Genomic DNA, 18,758 nt, shown 5'->3' on the forward strand with positions numbered 1-18,758 from the left:
TTTTTTTGTCTAATTTAGTAATTTAGAATCACATTCCAAGTCTATAAATCCAAACAATACGAGAAATTATTGTAGGCATGAAGCCAGACCAAACTAAGTTTCAATTTTTAGAAGTCCATGCATAAGCTTAGCGCAGATGATGTAATTTAGTAAGCGTTTGTTTTGTTTTTTTTTTTAATCGTCTGATGTAGTTGCAATTCGGGCCTTGATTGCCCACAATGTTGCTGGCACTGATAGGATCCAGATTCAAATCCTGCCTAAGGGCTCCCCCTCTCTTTACGCATATAATAAATTCAAAATTTTGCAATTTGAAGAGTTATTTGTGTCCGACTGAAATGTCAAAAATATAATAAACAAGCCCGTAAACCTGCATTAAAGTAATCAGAAATCAAAGAAGCTTGTTCCAAAATAGCATTTGAATAAAGGACAGAAGAACGTAGAACAGAATCATATATCAGTGATATTCAACCACTCTATCCAAACATTTCTATTGTAATCATAGTCCTTAATATATTATTTTGCACAAATTGCAAATGAAAGTTGTTGCAGCATATGGATTCTCATCTTGCCATCTAAACAACTGGATAGAGAAAAGCACAAGAAGATACACCTTACAGACAAAGACTTAAGAGTGGTCCAACCTCAGTATGTATATCTTGCAGACAAAGAGTCAAGACTTTTCACAAAAAAAAAAAAAGAAAAAAAGAGTCAAGACTAGGTCACCTCACTATGCATAGTACAGTCCTTTGGACAGTAAATGCACGAATACTACGAGATGAAGCTTAGGTCATAACCTTTAGACAGTTAAAAAAAAAAAAAAAAAAAAAAAAAAAAAAAAAAGAGACTAGCCAAAATTTAAATTTCTTAATTCTATATAAATATTCAAAATCAATCCAGCGAATAATCAATATTGGACTAAACACACGTCTGCACGGTTCTCGTGTACTCCCCGCTATTTAAGTCCTGATGTCCTCGATAGGCTAAGGGTTCAAAAATTCAAATCTAATTACAAAAATCATGAACCGTACTGTAGTGCATTCTAGTCTACATAGATTATAGGCCGAGTCCGCTTTGATACTATTTGTAACAATTCAGTATTTAACTCAAAAAGACTAGCTAGAAGGTACTATCTGGATTCTTTGATCCTATATAAGTAGCTAAGATCTATCCAGTGAATAATCGATGTGGGGCTAAACACACGTCTGCACGGTCCTCACACTCATAGAAGCCAACTAAATTTAAAACTTGGTTGATTACTAGCGAATGTGCTTCTTCGGCCATTTTAGGTGAAGTTATGACATGCATATTAGGGAACACAATATAACAGTAAAACAAATAATAAATAAAATAACGGAAAGTGATAATTATTTAGAAAATGAATCTCTTAAAACAAGGTCATAGGCCCTACCCAAATGGGATCAATTTTCTGGTTCCTTTCATCATCATTTCCTTCACACTTTTAAAAACTACTATTCAAGTAATTTTAGGATTTGACCTGCTAACATGACCATGCCAAGAAGGATTTTACATTAGCTGCATTGATAGAGATGGTCTACAAAATTTAACTGTCTTTTGTAATGAAGGGCATATTTTCTCCAATTATAAAGAAAATCTCTTTAAGCGGCTTGAAGATTATCTTTCTAAATTCCTGCATTGGTGTAGCCAAAAAAGAGTCCGATGAAAATATATACACAAGTATAGTTACAATTATGTCTCAAGTTAACTGAGTTGTACAATAGTAAATACATAGCCAAAAATAGCAACAAGCTGATTTGATGAATTTCTATTATTGATGTGTGTGGTTGTCATTGTCATGAGTTACATTCCTGTTAAGTTGATTTGGTGAATCTCATTTATGGCAATAGGTACTCTTATTGGTTTGGCCGGATTGAGAGCGAAGGAATAAGGCGACGATAGGAGTAGGCCTCGCTGCAACAAGCCAACGCGGGCTCGTGAAAAGCTCGGCACCTATTGGGCCACGTCGCACCATTTACATCACTCAAAATTGCGCTAGTTTAATCTTGGTTATTTCGTGAGTCGTGACCGAGTGAACCCTGGAGGAGGTGCCGTAGATGGAGTTCTTCAGTCTGCTGCTGCTATGGATTTCGGTAACCCTCCCCCTCTTCTTCCTCCTCACAGTAGTAGCAGGACACAGATCCCACTCCCAAGGCCTGCTTCCACCGGGACCCAGGCCGCTCCCCGTCGTAGGGAGCCTACGCCAGATTGGCAACAAGCCGCATCAATCCTTGGCCCGGCTCGCAAAGACGTATGGTCCTCTCATGTCCCTCCGCCTTGGCCAAGTAACCACCATAGTCGTCTCCTCCCCGGAGATTGCTAGAGAGGTGCTTCAGAAGAAGGACGCGGCCTTCTCCAGCCGTTCGATTCCTGATGCCGTCCGTGCCCTCGGCCATGCCGATATCTCCATCCCATGGCTGCCACCAGCCAAGCAGTGGCGGAGCCTCCGCAGGATTTGCAACACGGAGCTCTTCAATTCCCAAACACTAGACGCCCACCAGTCCCTCCGGCGCCAAAAAGTACAAGAACTGCTATCTTATATATCCGACCGTTCCCTGAAGGGTTTGCCGGTGGATATCGGGCGAGTGGCGTTCACAACGTCGCTCAATCTGCTGTCTCGCACCATTTTCTCTGTTGACCTCATCGATCTATACTCCGAGTCCTCTAAAGAATTCAAGGGCGTGGTGCTGGAGATCATGAAGGAAGCTGGGGGCTCCAACCTCTCAGATTTCTTCCCACGGCTCGCCCCAATTGACCCACAAGGCAGGCGGCGCCGCCTGGCGGCTCTTTTAAAAAAGATGGAGGATATTTTTGACGAACAGATCGACCGGCGACTGCAGAGCAAAGCTGAACACCAAGCAAGCAAGGACTTCTTGGAGGTACTCCTCCATCGCCAAGTGCAGCAAGATAGCTTCAAGATCGACCGACAAGTCATGAAAGCATTATTTGTGGTAACCACGTAAAGTTGCAATTTAAGTTGATTCTTTGTTTCATTTATTTATCTATTTTTAATATGAAAGCTGCTCTTGTTCTAGGACCTATTTGCCGCTGGTAGCGACACGAGCTCGAGCACAGTGGAGTGGGCCATGACGGAGCTGCTGAGAAGCCCCCGGTGCATGGCGAAGGCTCGCGACGAGGTTGCGAGAGTGATTGGCCGGGAGAAGGAGGTGGAAGAGTCGGACATTGGCCAGCTCCCCTACCTCCAAGCCGTGGTCAAGGAGACCTTTCGACTACACCCGCCGGTGCCATTCCTGCTGCCCCGGAAGGCAGAATCAACGGTGGAGCTGCATGGGTACACGTGCCGGCGGGCACGCGCGTCCTGGTGAACGTGTGGGCCTTCGGCCGGGACGGGGAGGTATGGCCGGAACCAAATGAGTTCAAACCGGAGAGGTTCTTGGAGAGGGAAGTGGACTTCCGGGGCCGAGACATGGAGCTGATTCCCTTCGGCGCAGGACGTCGGATTTGCCCAGGATTGCCGCTGGCTTTCCGGATCGTGCATTCGATGCTGGCTTCGTTGCTCCAAAAGTTTGACTGGAAGCTGCCCGATGGGATGGGGCCGAGGGACGTCGATATGACGGAGAACTTCGGCATCACTTTGGCTAAGGCCGTCCCTCTCCGGGCCATTGCAGTCTCCATCGCCTGATGGGAAAGGGGAAGTTCATGGAACGAAGGCGATCCCAGAATTCGACCGGTTCAGAGTAAGTTTGATCACCTAAGGAGATGATGCCGAACCAGTTCTGGAGGAGGACTTCAGTGGGATTTAAATCACAAACAGAAGAAGAGGGAGAAGAGAAAGAGGAGGAAGAGTAGAAGAACGAGAAGAGAAGAAGAGAGGAGGAGAATACGTGGGGAGAAAATTTCTTAATTCTTCATTAACCCTAATCAACATAAAAGTTCCCTATAAAATAGGGCCCAATAAGAACAATTAATATAAAACCCCCTTACACAAAAATAACTCCTAATAAGCCCACAAATAACACAAATAAGCCCTAAAATGCAAACAAGCCCAGAAATAAAATAATAAAATAAATATGCAAATAAACGGGTCTGACTCAATCCGGGGGCTCAGGATCATCTGGATGAAGGGCTCTGATGTCCCCATCAACTCCTCCCAGGTGAGAAAAACTCGATCCCGTCGAGTACAGGTCTGGCCGGCTGTCGTACTGCTCCAGAAGATTGGGGTCAATGCGCTGCAACTGTGCTCTGGAAATCCACGTCACATCAGACTTTGGTTGACCTTTCCACCGAACAAGGTAACGTTGGTAACCACCGTTCCTACTTGAAATAACCTGCTCATCCAATATATGTTCTATTTGTTCTCTGCGTGCATGAAATTTGGGAGGTGGTGGCTCAACAGCAGGTAATAGGTCAGGGTATCCAACATGGGCAGGTATATCAATAAAGGGGTCAGAAGGCAGGAATATTATATTTTTGTATGGGACTAAATCTTCAATATTAAATGTCGCACTAATCCCATAGTCATCAGGAATATCCACAACATATGCATTCGAACTGGTTTTCTTTAAGATTTTGAACGGTTCTGCACTACAAGTTTGCAATTTCTTAAATGTTTCCGAAGAAAGTCGTTCAAACCTAATTCTTATCATGACGTAATCTCTTTTACTTAACTCATTATAACGTCCGGTTAAATCAGCAAGGGATTTATATTTTAAGTTATTAAAGTGACTGCAATTGCTGATTTCTTGATGCAATGAATGTGGATGAGATGCAATTGATTGTGCAGACTCAAAGACTCTATACTGATGAGACATGAAAAACAGGTCTATGGGTTGCCTGAGTTTGTAATCATACACCACTTCAAACGGATTTATGCCTATGGACTTATGAACCGAACTATTATATGCAAACTCAACTGTCGGTAATATTAAATCCCAGGTCCTAGCATATGCATTTGGGTTGAGCCTATAATGTTGAAGGTTGGGCAGAAATACTCCGGGAACTAGATCAATTGCGTGTTGGATATCACGCATCGGAGAAAGTGCATCCGGAAGATCATCAGGGACTATATCATTAAACTCCTCTAGAAGGAAAACTACTATAGGGGAATGTTCAAGATAGGACTCCACATGGGTATCTTTAGCTACAAGTGCCAATTCAGGTGACTGGCTCTCAATATCTGTCACTATCTCTTCCACAGTAGTGATGTGAAATGACTTGGTTGTACTTAGATCAATAGTCTCCCTTTGGGAATCATTTTGGACAAAATCTAATTCTAAAGGTTCGTCTTCAAAGTCTTCTTCATAGTCTTCTATATTTGGTTCATAGACTTCTTCGACATATTCGACCTCTTGGCTCCTAGCTTCTGGTTCAGTACTCAGGTAGGTCCTAATGGAACATTGGGATGCTATGTGGTCGAATTGTTGACATCTTGAGCATTGGGTTTGGTGCCCAAGAACATGGGGAAGGATTACAGGTGGTGCAACCAAACCGATTTTAGGTTGGGCTGCAACAGGGGTTGGCGGTGTAGGGGTTCTAGAATTTTGCATGAGCTCACGGATCTCTTGTGTGAATTCCTTGTATCCAGCCCGCATGGCAACGATCTGTTCCTTGATAGACCTCAAAATGTCGGAATTCATGGTAGCTACAGGAGTTTTAGGTTGACTGAGATAGTACTCCATATCACTACAGGTTGGCATGCAATGATGACACTGGGTGATGATATGAAATGCAGTGTCACTAATGAAACCCTAATAACTATAATGTAGGACCAAATTTGATGCAGGACAACCTACTAATGCAATCTATTATGATTTCAGAAATCAGCAAGTCTTCACAATAATAACTTAAAATTTAAATGTTGCTGATTTTTACTTCGGTTATTCAGAATTAAGGATTAAGATTATTCAATTTAAGAAGTTAGATTGCAATCAAGTAGTACAGTTGTTCTGATCCTAAAGTAATCTGATCGACTAATATCGAGAAACGTCCTGTTGCTAGGGTGTGCTAATTTAATATCAAGATTTAATGGATAATAGGACGGGTTCGGAAGTGAAAGGTTCAATATTTTGAATTGTGACAGCAATATAAGTTTTCAAAATGTGGCTATCATGCAAGAGAACTAGAACATAATTAAATAAACAAGCCCAAGAAAAGTGGAAACCTATCACCTGTCGTGAAGTAGTCGACTAGAATCGTGTGCTTGTGGACTGGGGCGACGATCGGTGCGCGGTGAGTCGCCTCGTCGGATGGCGCGAATCTGGTCAAATCACAGCAACTCGGTGGACTTGATATCAGCAACTTGGGGGCCTGATCAAAAAAAATTCAATGGGTCTGATGATGGGCCTCAGGGGCGCAGCTTGGATCTGATGGGAGTGACTGGCAGGAGGGCCCTGTTGGACCAATGGATCGGTAGGTGTTCTGGTGTGATGTTCGGACCTGGCCCGAAAGCTAATGAGGAGAGACGGGTGTTCTGGTATGCTATGGTAGTGAAGGAACAAAGCCCGTGAAGGAAGGGGGGGGGGGTGTTTGGTGCTTCTCGGCGGAAGGGGGAAAACGGCAGGCGGCGGTCGGCAGTGGTAAGGAGGAGGGGCGGAGCTGCGGTGGCGTGCGACGGTGATGGAGAGGCGGCGCGGCACGGTGGGGGGGGGGGAAGGCGGTGAAGTGGTGGTGGAGGCGGTGGTTTTGCGGCGTGCGAGCAGAGGGGGGCAGCGGCGAAGCAAAGAGGGGAAGGAGGCAGCGGTGGTGGCAATCGGGCGGTCGCGGGAACGGCGGGGACGGCGACGGTGAGGCGGCGCGGCTCGGTGGGGAGGGAGAAGACGGGGCTCGGGCGATGGTGGATCTCGGCGGCGGTGTTCGTCGGCGGGGAGGCGGTGCTGCGGTGGAGTTCTCGGGGAAGAAAGGTGAGCAATTTTTTTTTTTGTTTTTTTGCTCTTTTTTTTCTCTCTCTTTTTTTTTTTAACAGAGATCCGGTAGTGTTCGGGTTAACGGGCACAACCCGCTCCTCTAACCCGTTTCGCGCCCGATACCAATTTTTAATGAAACCCCAAAGGATTCGGGTTAACGGGCACGATCCGACCCGATAAGTGGGTTGTTGCAGGTGGTTACGGCAGCGTCCGTGGCGATCGGCGCGTGGGGTACGGCGGCGGTTGAAGACGGTGGCGGCTCGGGGAGGAGGGCGGCGCTCTTCTCCGTGGAGCGGAGGTGGGCTTCGCCGTGGAGGATGCTCTCGAAGTAGGGGACACGGTGGCCGGCGTCGTGCTGGATGGACCGCACGCGGGGGTTCTGCAGCTTCTTCCGGAGCTTCTTCCGCCTGTGGTGGCGGCCGGACTTCGCGGCGACAGCTGCGGGGAAGGGGCCGCGGCGGCAGATGAGGGCGGTGGCGTTCTTCGTCTGGATCCGGCCACGGTCGGCGGCAACGCAGGACGGTGGATCGGTGTCGGAGTGCTCGGGAGCGGCGTGCGGCGGCAGTGGTGGAGCACGCGGGCGCGGTTCTTCGCCGGCCGTCTCAGGCCTCCACGTTCAGCTTCCGTTTTTTTTTTTTTTTTCTCTGGTGAAAACCGACAGAGGGGAGGGAGGGCCTGGTGAAAACCGAGAAAGAGGGAAAAAAAAAAGGAACGCTGGATCGTGGCTTTGGCAGCAGTGGCAAAGCCGAGGCTCTGATACCAAGTTGATGCCGAACCAGTTCTGGAGGAGGACTTCAGTGGGATTTAAATCACAAACAGAAGAAGAGGGAGAAGAGAAAGAGGAGGAAGAGTAGAAGAAGGAGAAGAGAAGAAGAGAGGAGGAGAATACGTGGGAAGAAAATTTCATAATTCTTCATTAACCCTAATCAACATAAAAGTTCCCTATAAATGGGGCCCAATAAGAACAATTAACATAAAACCCCCTTACACAAAAATAACTCCTAATAAGCCCACAAATAACACAAATAAGCCCTAAAATGCAAACAAGCCCAAAAATAAAATAATAAAATAAATATGCAAATAAACAGGTCTGACTCAATCCGGGAGCTCAGGATCATCTGGATGAAGAGCTCTGATGTCCCCATTAGGAGACTTCTTGTGGGCTAATTAATTATCAGGCTTCATTTTGTTGTCGGCCAAAACCCACAAAAAGTATGCTGTGAGAACCATGTTCACCAAAACATTGTAATAGTTTTCAACTACTATCTATTTTTACCATTACTTTTGCTCAAAAATATTTTTATTTTCCTGGATCTTGTTATTAATTATTTTAATTATTCTCAAGTAAAACAACTAAGTGAGAACTAGTCATTAATTTGTGAATTCTTTTCCTGTTATTGTCAAATTAATGAATGACAAGGAATATAAGTAAGAGCAGAATTACACATGCCACGGATCGTGCTAAACCTGACTTTTTTAAGGTTATTAGTTTGAAATCATGTTAATTGATTTTATTTGAATAATGGCCATTAGATTGCTACCATTCCATTAGAAGAAAACCTTTAAATGGTGCTAGTAAAATGCTGTTGTTTTATTGAGCTCCAACAGCAAAAAGCATGGCCGAGATCGAGGTGAAGGCGAAGTTCAAATGTAGGTCATTCGTACCCAAAACAATAGCTTCACCAATTATAATAGTTGGCAAACTTTATTTGATCTTTCTATTATTTATAGAATCATTTTTTTTATATATCAATACTTTTCAAAGAATTATTAATACAGAAAGTAAAACCTATTATCAAATGTAAATAATCAGTATGATGTTCTCACAGAAATTTAGAAGACAGCTAGGGTCCGCATGGGCCAAGCCTATTGACTCGACAAACTTGAAAGTAGTCCTTGGATAGCTTCCAGAGTTTACTCCGAGGAGTTGTTAGCCAGAGAAGATGGAGAGTGTAGACTCTATAATCCTAATCCTCATGGTGAGTAGGTCTGGTAAATGAACATTCCGAGGGGAAGAGACGACAGGTAAATTGCAGTTGCTGCATTTGCCAGAGAGCCGTGGCATAGATAGGCAAGGAAACGATAGCAGTCAACAAAAACAAAAGAAAAAAAATCCTCTCAGAAACGGATATGGGTATCTTTTTCTAAGTTTGAAGCTGATGCAATATTTCCAAAACGCATCAGCATGTTTTCTTATGATTCTCACCGTATATGAAACTCCTGCAAAACATGCTTTTGCTCTTGGGCACATTCTCCTCCAGGAACAGTATCGGTCTATATAAGCTTTTTCCAATAACCAGAGTCCATGTTTTCCAAACAATTCCATGACCATCTTGGGAGCAGGTAAGCTTCCCTACTATTTGGCTCTGCATACATTGCTCTAGCCAGCTTTCCAAACAATTGGACCCCCTTAATATTTTCCTTGCCTTTCCACAAAAAGGCCCGTCCCCGGTCTTGTACTCACCTATGTAGTTCCACGCCAAAAGATGATCGATCATCTTCCACCACATCGACAGTTGGATCTCATATTGCACTCAGACTTCCTCAATCATCCATATTGTTAAAATCATATGATTGATTAGGATCATAATTGATTGTGCCAAACTTAGTTGGTTTTACCAAATTTCACTTTGATTGATTGATGATTAATTGTGCCAAACTTAGTCGGTCTTACTAAATTTCGTCAGTTTCCTAATCTATATAAAGGCTGCTCATATACATTATAAAGACGGGCAGAAATATAATTCTCTTCTCTTATTTTTCTTTTTCTAACATGGTATCAGAGCCACTGATTACATAACTTGTGATTAACGACGTTTTCATGCATCGCCACGTCGTGCTTCATTGGCAACGCTTTTAAGAGGCGTCGCTAAATTACCGACGCTAAGAAGCGTTCGTAAAAGGTCGCTGGTTCCAAAAAAAAAGCGTCGCTATTGCCCAATTTTTTTATAGTGTTATAACTCACGACGTAAAGAAAAAGCACAGTAAAGTTGGTTTTTGATTATAGCATAGCCGATGCTTTAGAAAACGTCGAGAATAAAACTACCGGTACATTTTCACATCGGTATATATATTAAAAAACGTCAATGATACTTGATTTTTCTGTAGTGAATTGCCAATCCTTATTACTTTCTTTCACAACCTTGCTAGGATATCCATTGATAAGATGAATCGGCAACGCGATAGAGGGTTGGGTTGCCTCAAGCCATTTGAAGGGTTAGAAGGTTGTCCATTCACCAACACCAGCGGAAGAGAAAAGAAGAGACTTCAGGCATTCAATCCAAGTATACGGGAACCCATAAACTTGTAGAAGGGATAGAAGGAAATAACAGTTGAAATTATCAAAAGCTTTTTCGAAGTCATTATTGCAAATTAAACTCTTCCATCCGATCTCTTGCAGTTTGTGATAACTTGGTGAGCGGAGATGATGTTTTCGAGGATCGAGCGCTTTTGAATAAAGGCAGATTGCAAAGCATCAATCATGGCAGATAAATGAGGGCTAAGTTTCGTAATCTGGCAACCAGGATCATAGCCATTTAAAGGCAAATCAGGCTAAAGTCCTTTGGTGAAGTAGCTCCATCTTGGAGATGAGGGACGGGTATGGCTAATAAAGCACGATATTCGTTTTTTTTCTTTCTTGAAGAAAGGCAATTGGAGAGAACTAGCACTAAAAAAAAACTTGCCTTTTTCTAATCTTTTTAAAGCCTATTCCGACGGTTATAAGTGTTAGTAATTTTGGTGCCGACGCTTTAGAAAGCATCGCAAAAGCGGCAGTATTCGGAGAGCGAATTTTTTTTTTTGCCAACGCTTTTCAAAAACATCGGCAAAAAAGAAAATTAAAGCGTCAGCAGTATTTACTCTAACGACGCTTAAAATCATCATTAATTTTTTTAAAAAATAAAAAGCTTAATTAATTTTTTTGGGCCAAAAAAAATGCTGGATTCAGTTAGAGAGAGAGATTAATAGACATTCTCTATTACTGGTTCCTGCTTCTTCTTCTAAAAGCACAAGATAGATAACATAGCAAATTAAAAAAAAAGAACAAATTAAAAAACGGAATAACACAAGAAGAACAATGGTGTTTGTTTTTCTTCTGTCAAATTATCTTTTACAATAGAAATAACCCTAGAAATTACACAATGTGAACTCCAACCTCTGTGTTCTTCAGTCCGCTCTTCAACAAATTATAAATTACAAATTACAAAAAGGGTTTCAGAATCCCTAATCTCTTCTTCAGTCTGCTCCTCAGCTCCTAAAAAGAACAAAAGAGAATGAATAACGTAAGCGAGAAAAGGGAAGATAGTCATCCCACGGAAATAAACCAAATGAATCATACAATGAGAATGAAACTGAAACGGTAGGTGGGCGAAAATAATAACAAATAAAATAATAATAATAATAATAATAATAATAATAATAATAATAATAATAATAATAATAATAATAATAATAATAGAGTTGAACAAGAATGAAAAAGATTTAAAAGGAAGCTTCTTCGTCTCTCCCATCTCCAAATCAAGGGAGCCTCATCGCCTCCACTGGGGGCGATGTCTTCTCGCTATGAGCTTCTTCGTCTCTCCCACCCCCAAATTTCAGACAAATCTCTCGATTTTTCCCCCCCGTGCCCCCACGATCCGCTCCCAAAACCCTAAGCCTAATGCCATTCCCCACGGCCGTCGGAACCCGGTGCCGGGTCGCTGCCGTACTCGGTGTACCCAATGGCGATCACCCCAGAGAAGGAGAACGACAGCATCATTCGCACGTTGGTGTTCCAGATCCGCATGAGGAACCGCTTCGGCAATGCCGCCTGCATGAGGAACCTCCGCCTCGACTCACCAGTAGCATCCTGAACGCCCCATTTCCTCTCTTTCTCTAACGGAGGCTAGGGTTCCATTGCCTTGGCCTTTTATAATGGCAGTTGGGTGGGAGGTGTGGACCATGGATTCCAACGATGCTTTTAAGTGTCGTCTGGCCCAAGTGTCCCGCGATGCTTAAGAAAGTGGTTAGGCGTCCGAAGGCGCATACAAGCGCCATTTTAGATGGCGTTTAGGGAGAAAAAGTTAGGGTTAAGTAGGAGTTTAGTGAGTAAGATTCCAACGATACTTATAAGCATCGTTTTACGTCTAGACCTCCGACGACGCTTATAAGCGTCGTCTTAGGCTGGCTAAGTAGGCAGGAGTCTAACGACGCTTTTGAGCATTGTCTGCTACGATGCAAAAAGCATCGGCTAAGCGTGCAGGAGTCCAACGACGCTTTTTAACATCGTTTACTCACTCCCTTATTTGATGTCTGCCGATGCTACTTAGAAGCATTGGCAAGTTTTGGTGCCGGAGCTAAAGTTACCAAAGCCTTTACATAACGTCGACAGCAAGATGTCGGCAATACCTACTTTATCTGTAGTGTAGGAGGTCATTGTCCCCTGTCGGTTTTGAACCACCTGATAGCATTGCGAATTTCTGCTAAGGATAAAGGGGAATAAGTAAGGATACAAATGGGTCGGATTAACTCGTGATCTGATCCAACCCGATCCATTTTGGAGAATTTGTAGGGCCAAGTCGGATTCTAAAATTGGACTCATTCTATTTTTTGGGTCAAGTCTGGATTTATTGAATTCAGATCCGATTCGATCCGACCCAACCCATTTAAAATTTGAAGAAGGCCCGAGAGATACCGGTCTTGGTCACCAAACATAAGGGGCCAATAGAAAGGTTGGGGGAGGTGCGAAGCCAAGTCAAACAGGTGTTTGAAGGAGCTACGGAAGAGAGTTTGATTGTAAAGAACATAATAGCTATGAATAATTTTATGCCATTGAAAACAATGAAACGAACTCATTTAATATCACCATCCTCCAATTATAATCACATGATCAATAAAGACCACAAGTAGAAAGAAGCAGACATTCAAGGCCATCTATCCACACTAGTTCAAGAAAGAACACAGTCGCTTTTGTCATCATTGACACTTCCGAAGCGTGGAATATCTAGAACATTGCGAAACGTTCGAATAATGTAACCGATCTGGATTTCCATGTCATTTATTACCTGTAAAGGGACCAGGCTGTGAGTGTGGGTAGAAGTCGCATTTTTTTTTTTTTTTGAAGGAAAGGACTCGTAGACCTTGAGGACGAGTGCACTTTTTTTTACTTTTTTTTTTTTTTTTTTTTTTTTTTTTTTTTTGCTGAAAACGGGTACTTCATACAGTACGGGTACGAATACACCCAATAAAGTCAAAATACAAAACCTCACGGAGTGCCAATGGCAGCTCCGCCTCCCCTGCCCAGAGGGCATACCCCGAATGGTGGGCCACATGGCCAGCCACCCAATCGGCTGCCCCATTGGCCTCCCTGAATACATGTGTGGCCAAAGTGGAGGACGAGTGCACTTTTGACGGGATTTTGTTGCACCGCTTCACATCTTATGGATCGATGAGCAGACGCAGCGTACTCACCCCTCCATCCAAGATTGGTTGGTCATTGCAATCGGGCGAATAAGTCGGCATAGAAATTATTATTGTATCAGATTTCCATAGCTTTCCACACCAAATTGCAGGAAGAGTCCAAATCTGATATTGGATGCTTCTGATTAACTCAAAGAGACCAAAATCCACTAGGCCTAAACGTGTCCTCTCACGACTTTCAGCAAGATCCTTCTTTTATTTCTTGCTTTCCATGTACGACACAAATAAAAATACACTTGTAGATGCGCATACCGATCGACGACACAAATAAAGAATGGAGGAAAGGCTTGTTATTTTGTCAACCAGATTATCTAGTATAATAACCTGTCAGATCGATAGTGTATGGAGTTAGTCTTACTGGCACAATATTAATAAATTCCAGCATGCCAAAAACCCTAGGGCTAAAAGATCGGCAGCATTGCCACCAAGGTGGTAGCCTGGTGGTAAGGGGGCTTGGACTCCACTTAAGTTGTCCGGATTCGAAACGCGCGGACGTCGATTAAATCAGGGGACCGCATGCCCCACGCCCGAATGGCTCTGTGCGGATATGCTTTCCTTCCATCAGTATTGAAGCGCCGCTGGGGTGACGAACTCACACGTGGATGGCCCAGTGAGGTTTTCCACGGGTTAGGAAGGACACGCAGAAACTTGCAACCCGCATCGAACATTTTCTGGTGGAAGAGGGGCCCAGTAGGGGCTGCTACGTGGGTGGGGTTCTGCCCCTCCCCCTCCCATCCTATTAACCACCAAAAAAAAAAAAAATCGGCAGCATCAAGATCTCCTCGTTTCTTGTTTCTTTAATCTTCTCTATTAAGCGAAATTGCACTGATGGATATGAATTCCATGCATCCAAACGTGCCTTTCAGCTTTAAACTTTGCAAGAATGGTGCTCATATAAACCTAGATGAAAGGCATTCATGGATGCAAATGCTGCCAAATACTTTCTGGAAAAGAGAAAACAACCACTACAGGAAAAGCCAGATTTTCCGACGTTTTTTTTCTGACGCTAGAGGAAAGCGTCGGAAAAGTTTGGTTCAACGTCAAACTTTGCCGATGCTTCTAAAAACCATCGGTAAATCTTCAAAATCAACGAGGCTTAAAAAGCATCGTTGAAAGGCTGGACCTATGACGACGCTTATAAGCGTGGTCGGAGGCCAAATCCATTCAAATATCAGTCTCCTCGATCGATGCCCTAGTTCTTATAAGCCTCTCCTCCTCCCTCCGGCGCCGACAATCCATCGCCTGCCCCCACTCTCTCACCTCCATCCCGAGCCCTGATCTGGAGGCAAGCGAGGAGGGAAGATGACTCCAGGTATTCAGATCTCCTCCTCTCTCCTTGTTTATTTATTTTTCTTTCTATTTTGGGAAGCTTAACACCAGGTGAAGAGGTGGAGGAAAAGGAGGAGGGAAGATGGTGAGGGGGAAGATGGAGATGAAGCTGATAGAGAACACGACGAGCAGACAGGTGACGTTCTCGAAGCGGAGGAATGGGCTTATGAAGAAGGCGTTCGAGCTCTCGGTCCTTTGCGACGCCGAGGTCGCCGTCATCATCTTCTCTCCCCGGGGAAGGCTCTACGAGTTCTCCAGCACCAGGTTCGGCATCACCTCTCCCTTCTTTTCTTTCTTTTCGATTTTTCACTTCTTTACTCTTCTTCCGATTTTGAAATTCCGGCCGCAGCGACCATGATCTCGAGTGATTTTAACATGCTCGGTTTCCAAAATCCCTTCCCATTTGGCCATGGATTACAGCCTCGCAACGCTGAAGCTCTTGTGCTGCCAGTTAAAAGATGCTCACCTGACTACCTCCTCCACCATGACCCTCTACGGCATCCTCTTCTCCAGGTCTCTCTCTCTCTCTCCTCTCTCTCCCTCGCGCGCTTGCTAACCTATGGGCGAAGGCAGGGTGTTTTGGTTTCATGTTGTGAGGAGGGGCGTTTCATGCTCGACGACGGGTCTGATGTCATCGAACTCGGCATGTGCTCTGAGTTCGAGCCTCAGGAGTGGAAGACGGGTGAGTTTCTTGATTTTATTTCTTAACTCCTCTTCTTGCTTTCGATGGTCCCAAGTAAATAAAGTCCAGAGTTCCTGATTCTATTTCAGGAATGTAAGTTATGGTTGTGGGGCATTTTGTCACTGCTCCTACTCAATCTGGTGGCCTTTCCTCTCGATAATGCCTACACGCGGTCCCCAGGTTCACCTAGTGAAGAAAATAATTTTTTTAAAAAAATTGAAGGCTAAAGCCGACGCTTAGCGACGCTTTTAAGCGTCGCTAAAAATCCACCTTTTACAACGCTTTTCAAAAAGTCGGGAGAAGCTTTTTCCACTCAGGTATCGCCGACGCTTCAGCGACACTTTGAATAGCGTCGGGCGGATCTTTATCGACACTTATAAGCGTCGGTAAAGGATGTAAAAAATGTCGAGAAAGGTCCCTTTTTCTGTAGTGAACTCGTGTGGTTCTTATAAAGGGACAAACTAACTCACAGCTGATAGGCTAGGACCTCGCGTCAATGTTTAATGTCCTGGATTCCTAAGTACATCTGAGGATTTTGAATGCAACGGTTATTGGAGATGGAAAGCCACTTGTGGAATTGTTTTCGTGAAGGCGATATGTGCCACAAACAATCAAATCTACCTGGAGACTGTATACAGGCTGATGAGTAGTGTAGAATTACCATGGCTTAAGAGCTGAAGATATGCCCATTTGTAGCTAGAATTACAAGCATGAGTGTCACATACTCAGAGACTAAAATTATTGTGCATGCATGTAAATGCATGCATATTAGGGAACACAATACAACAACAAAACAAATAATAAATAAAATAACAGAAAGTGATAATTATTCAGAAAATGAATCTCTTAAAACAAGGTCATAGGCCCTACCCAAAGATCAATTTTCTGGTTCCTTTCATCATCATTTCATATTAAAAGCTACATACTCGGTCAATGCTATGCTTTCAGATCCTAGGTAATTTTAAAACTACTATTCAAGTAATTTCAGGTTTTGACCTGCTAACATGACCATGATGGAAACGCCAAGACGGATATTACATTAGCTGCATTGAAAGAGATGGTCTTTAATATTTAACTGCCTTTTGTAATGAAGGGCATATTTTCTCCAATTATAAGGAAAACCTCTTTAAGCGGCTTGGAGATTATCTCCCCAGGTTTCTGCAGTGTTGTAGCAAAGAAAGAGTCCGATGGAAATATATATACAGGTATAGCTACAATCATGTTCTAAGATCAAGTTGACTGGGCTGTATGATAGTAAATATACAAATAAAAATAGCAACAAGCTGATTTGCTGAATCTCGTTTATTGATGTGTGTCATAATCATTGTCATGAGCTGTATCCTCGAGCATTGACAATGGGAGAATTAGCTAAGCCAGCAAATGACGACGGGAGTACAGGAGTACGCCTCGCTGCAACAAGCCAACACGGCTCGCGAAAAGCTAGGCACCTATCGGGCCACGCCACACCATTTACAGCACTCAAAATTGCGCTAGTTTGGACAGTCCCATCTAATCTTGGTTATTTGGAGACCGAGTGAATCCTGGAGGAGGTGCCGTAGATGGAGTTCTTCAGTCTGCTGCTGCTATGGATTTCGGTGGCCCTCCCCCTCCTCTTCCTCTTCACACTAGTAGCAGGACACAGATCCCACTCCCAAAGCCTGCTTCCACCGGGACCCAGGCCGCTCCCGGTCGTAGGGAGCCTACTCCAGCTTGGCAACAAGCCCCATCAATCCCTGGCCCGGCTCGCAAAGACGTATGGTCCTCTCATGGCCCTCCGCCTTGGCCAAGTAACCACCATAGTCATCTCCTCCCCGGAGATTGCTGGAGAGGTGCTTCAGAAGAAGGACGCGGCCTTCTCCAGCCGTTCGATTCCTGACGCCGTCCGTGCCCTCGGCCATGCCGATATCTCCATCCCATGGCTGCCACCAGCCAAGCAGTGGCGGAGCCTCCGCAGGATTTGCAACAAGGAGCTCTTCAATTCCCAAACACTAGACGCCCACCAGTCCCTCCGGCGCCAAAAAGTACAAGAACTGCTATCTTATATATCCGACCGTTCCCTGAAGGGTTTGCCGGTGGATATCGGGCGAGTGGCGTTCACAACGTCGCTCAATCTGCTGTCTCGCACCATTTTCTCTGTTGACCTCATCGATCTATACTCCGAGTCCTCTCAAGAATTCAAGGGCGTGGTGCTGGAGATCATGAAGGAAGCTGGGGGCTCCAACCTCTCAGATTTCTTCCCACGGCTCGCCCCAGTTGACCCACAAGGCAGGCGGCGCCGCCTGGCGGCTCTTTTCAAAAAGATGGAGGATATTTTTGACGAACAGATCGACCGGCGACTGCAGAGCAAAGAAGAACACCAAGCAAGCAAGGACTTCTTGGAGGTACTCCTCCATCGCCAAGTGCAGCAAGATAGCTTCATGATCGACCGACAAGTCATGAAAGCATTGTTTGTGGTAACCACGTAAAGTTGCAATTTAAGTTGATTCTTTGTTTCCATTTATTTATTTATTTATTTTTAATATGAAAGCTGTTCTTGTTCTAGGACCTATTTGCCGCTGGTAGCGACACGAGCTCGAGCACAGTGGAGTGGGCCATGACGGAGCTGCTGAGAAGCCCCCGGTGCATGGCGAAGGCTCGCGACGAGGTTGCGAGAGTGATTGGCCGGGAGAAGGAGGTGGAAGAGTCGGACATTGGCCAGCTCCCCTACCTCCAAGCCGTGGTCAAGGAGACCTTTCGACTACACCCGCCGGTGCCATTCCTGCTGCCCCGGAAGGCAGAATCAACGGTGGAGCTGCATGGGTACACCGTGCCGGCGGGCACGCGCGTCCTGGTGAACGTGTGGGCCTTCGGCCGGGACGGGGAGGTATGGCCGGAACCAAATGAGTTCAAACCGGAGAGGTTCTTGGAGAGGGAAGTGGACTTCCGGGGCCGAGACATGGAGCTGATTCCCTTCGGCGCAGGACGTCGGATTTGCCCAGGATTGCCGCTGGCTTTCCGGATCGTGCATTCGATGCTGGCTTCGTTGCTCCAAAAGTTTGACTGGAAGCTGCCCGATGGGATGGGGCCGAGGGACGTCGATATGACGGAGAACTTCGGCATCACTTTGGCTAAGGCCGTCCCTCTCCGGGCCATTGCAGTCTCCATCGCCTGATGGGAAAGGGGAAGTTCATGGAACGAAGGCGATCCCAGAATTCGACCGGTTCAGAGTATGTTTGATCACCTAAGGAGACTTCCTGTGGAGTAATTAATTATCAGGCTTCATTTTGTTGTCGACCAAAACCCACAAAAAGTATGCTGTGAGAACCATGTTCACCAAAACATTGTAATAGTTTTCAACTACTATCTATTTTTACCATTACTTTTGCTCAAAAATATTTTTATTCCTGGATCTTGTTATTAATTATTTTAATTAT

At 44.6% G+C, this 18,758-nt stretch overlaps 1 protein-coding gene and 1 pseudogene across 2 annotated transcripts; both read left to right on the forward strand.

The window, feature by feature from the left end:
- Positions 1–2,026: 2,026 nt before the first annotated feature.
- Positions 2,027–3,730, forward strand: LOC149768144 (geraniol 8-hydroxylase-like; annotated as a pseudogene). The gene is made up of 2 exons (XR_016400001.1): positions 2,027–2,966; positions 3,051–3,730. The product of XR_016400001.1 is annotated as a geraniol 8-hydroxylase-like (transcript).
- Positions 3,731–16,861: 13,131 nt separating this feature from the next.
- Positions 16,862–18,717, forward strand: LOC149768145 (geraniol 8-hydroxylase-like). Its single transcript, XM_089929812.1, has 2 exons — positions 16,862–17,798; positions 17,888–18,717. The coding sequence occupies exons 1-2, from the start codon at positions 16,905–16,907 to the stop codon at positions 18,494–18,496; spliced, it is 1,503 nt and encodes a 500-aa protein (XP_089785938.1). The 5' UTR covers positions 16,862–16,904; the 3' UTR covers positions 18,497–18,717.
- Positions 18,718–18,758: the final 41 nt, after the last annotated feature.

The sequence above is a fragment of the Phoenix dactylifera genome, chromosome 3, assembly GCF_051530095.1.
Source record: "Phoenix dactylifera cultivar Ajwa chromosome 3, Ajwa_hap1_PhDact_Kaust_v1.1, whole genome shotgun sequence".
In the NCBI taxonomy this organism is placed as follows: Eukaryota; Viridiplantae; Streptophyta; class Magnoliopsida; order Arecales; family Arecaceae; genus Phoenix; species Phoenix dactylifera.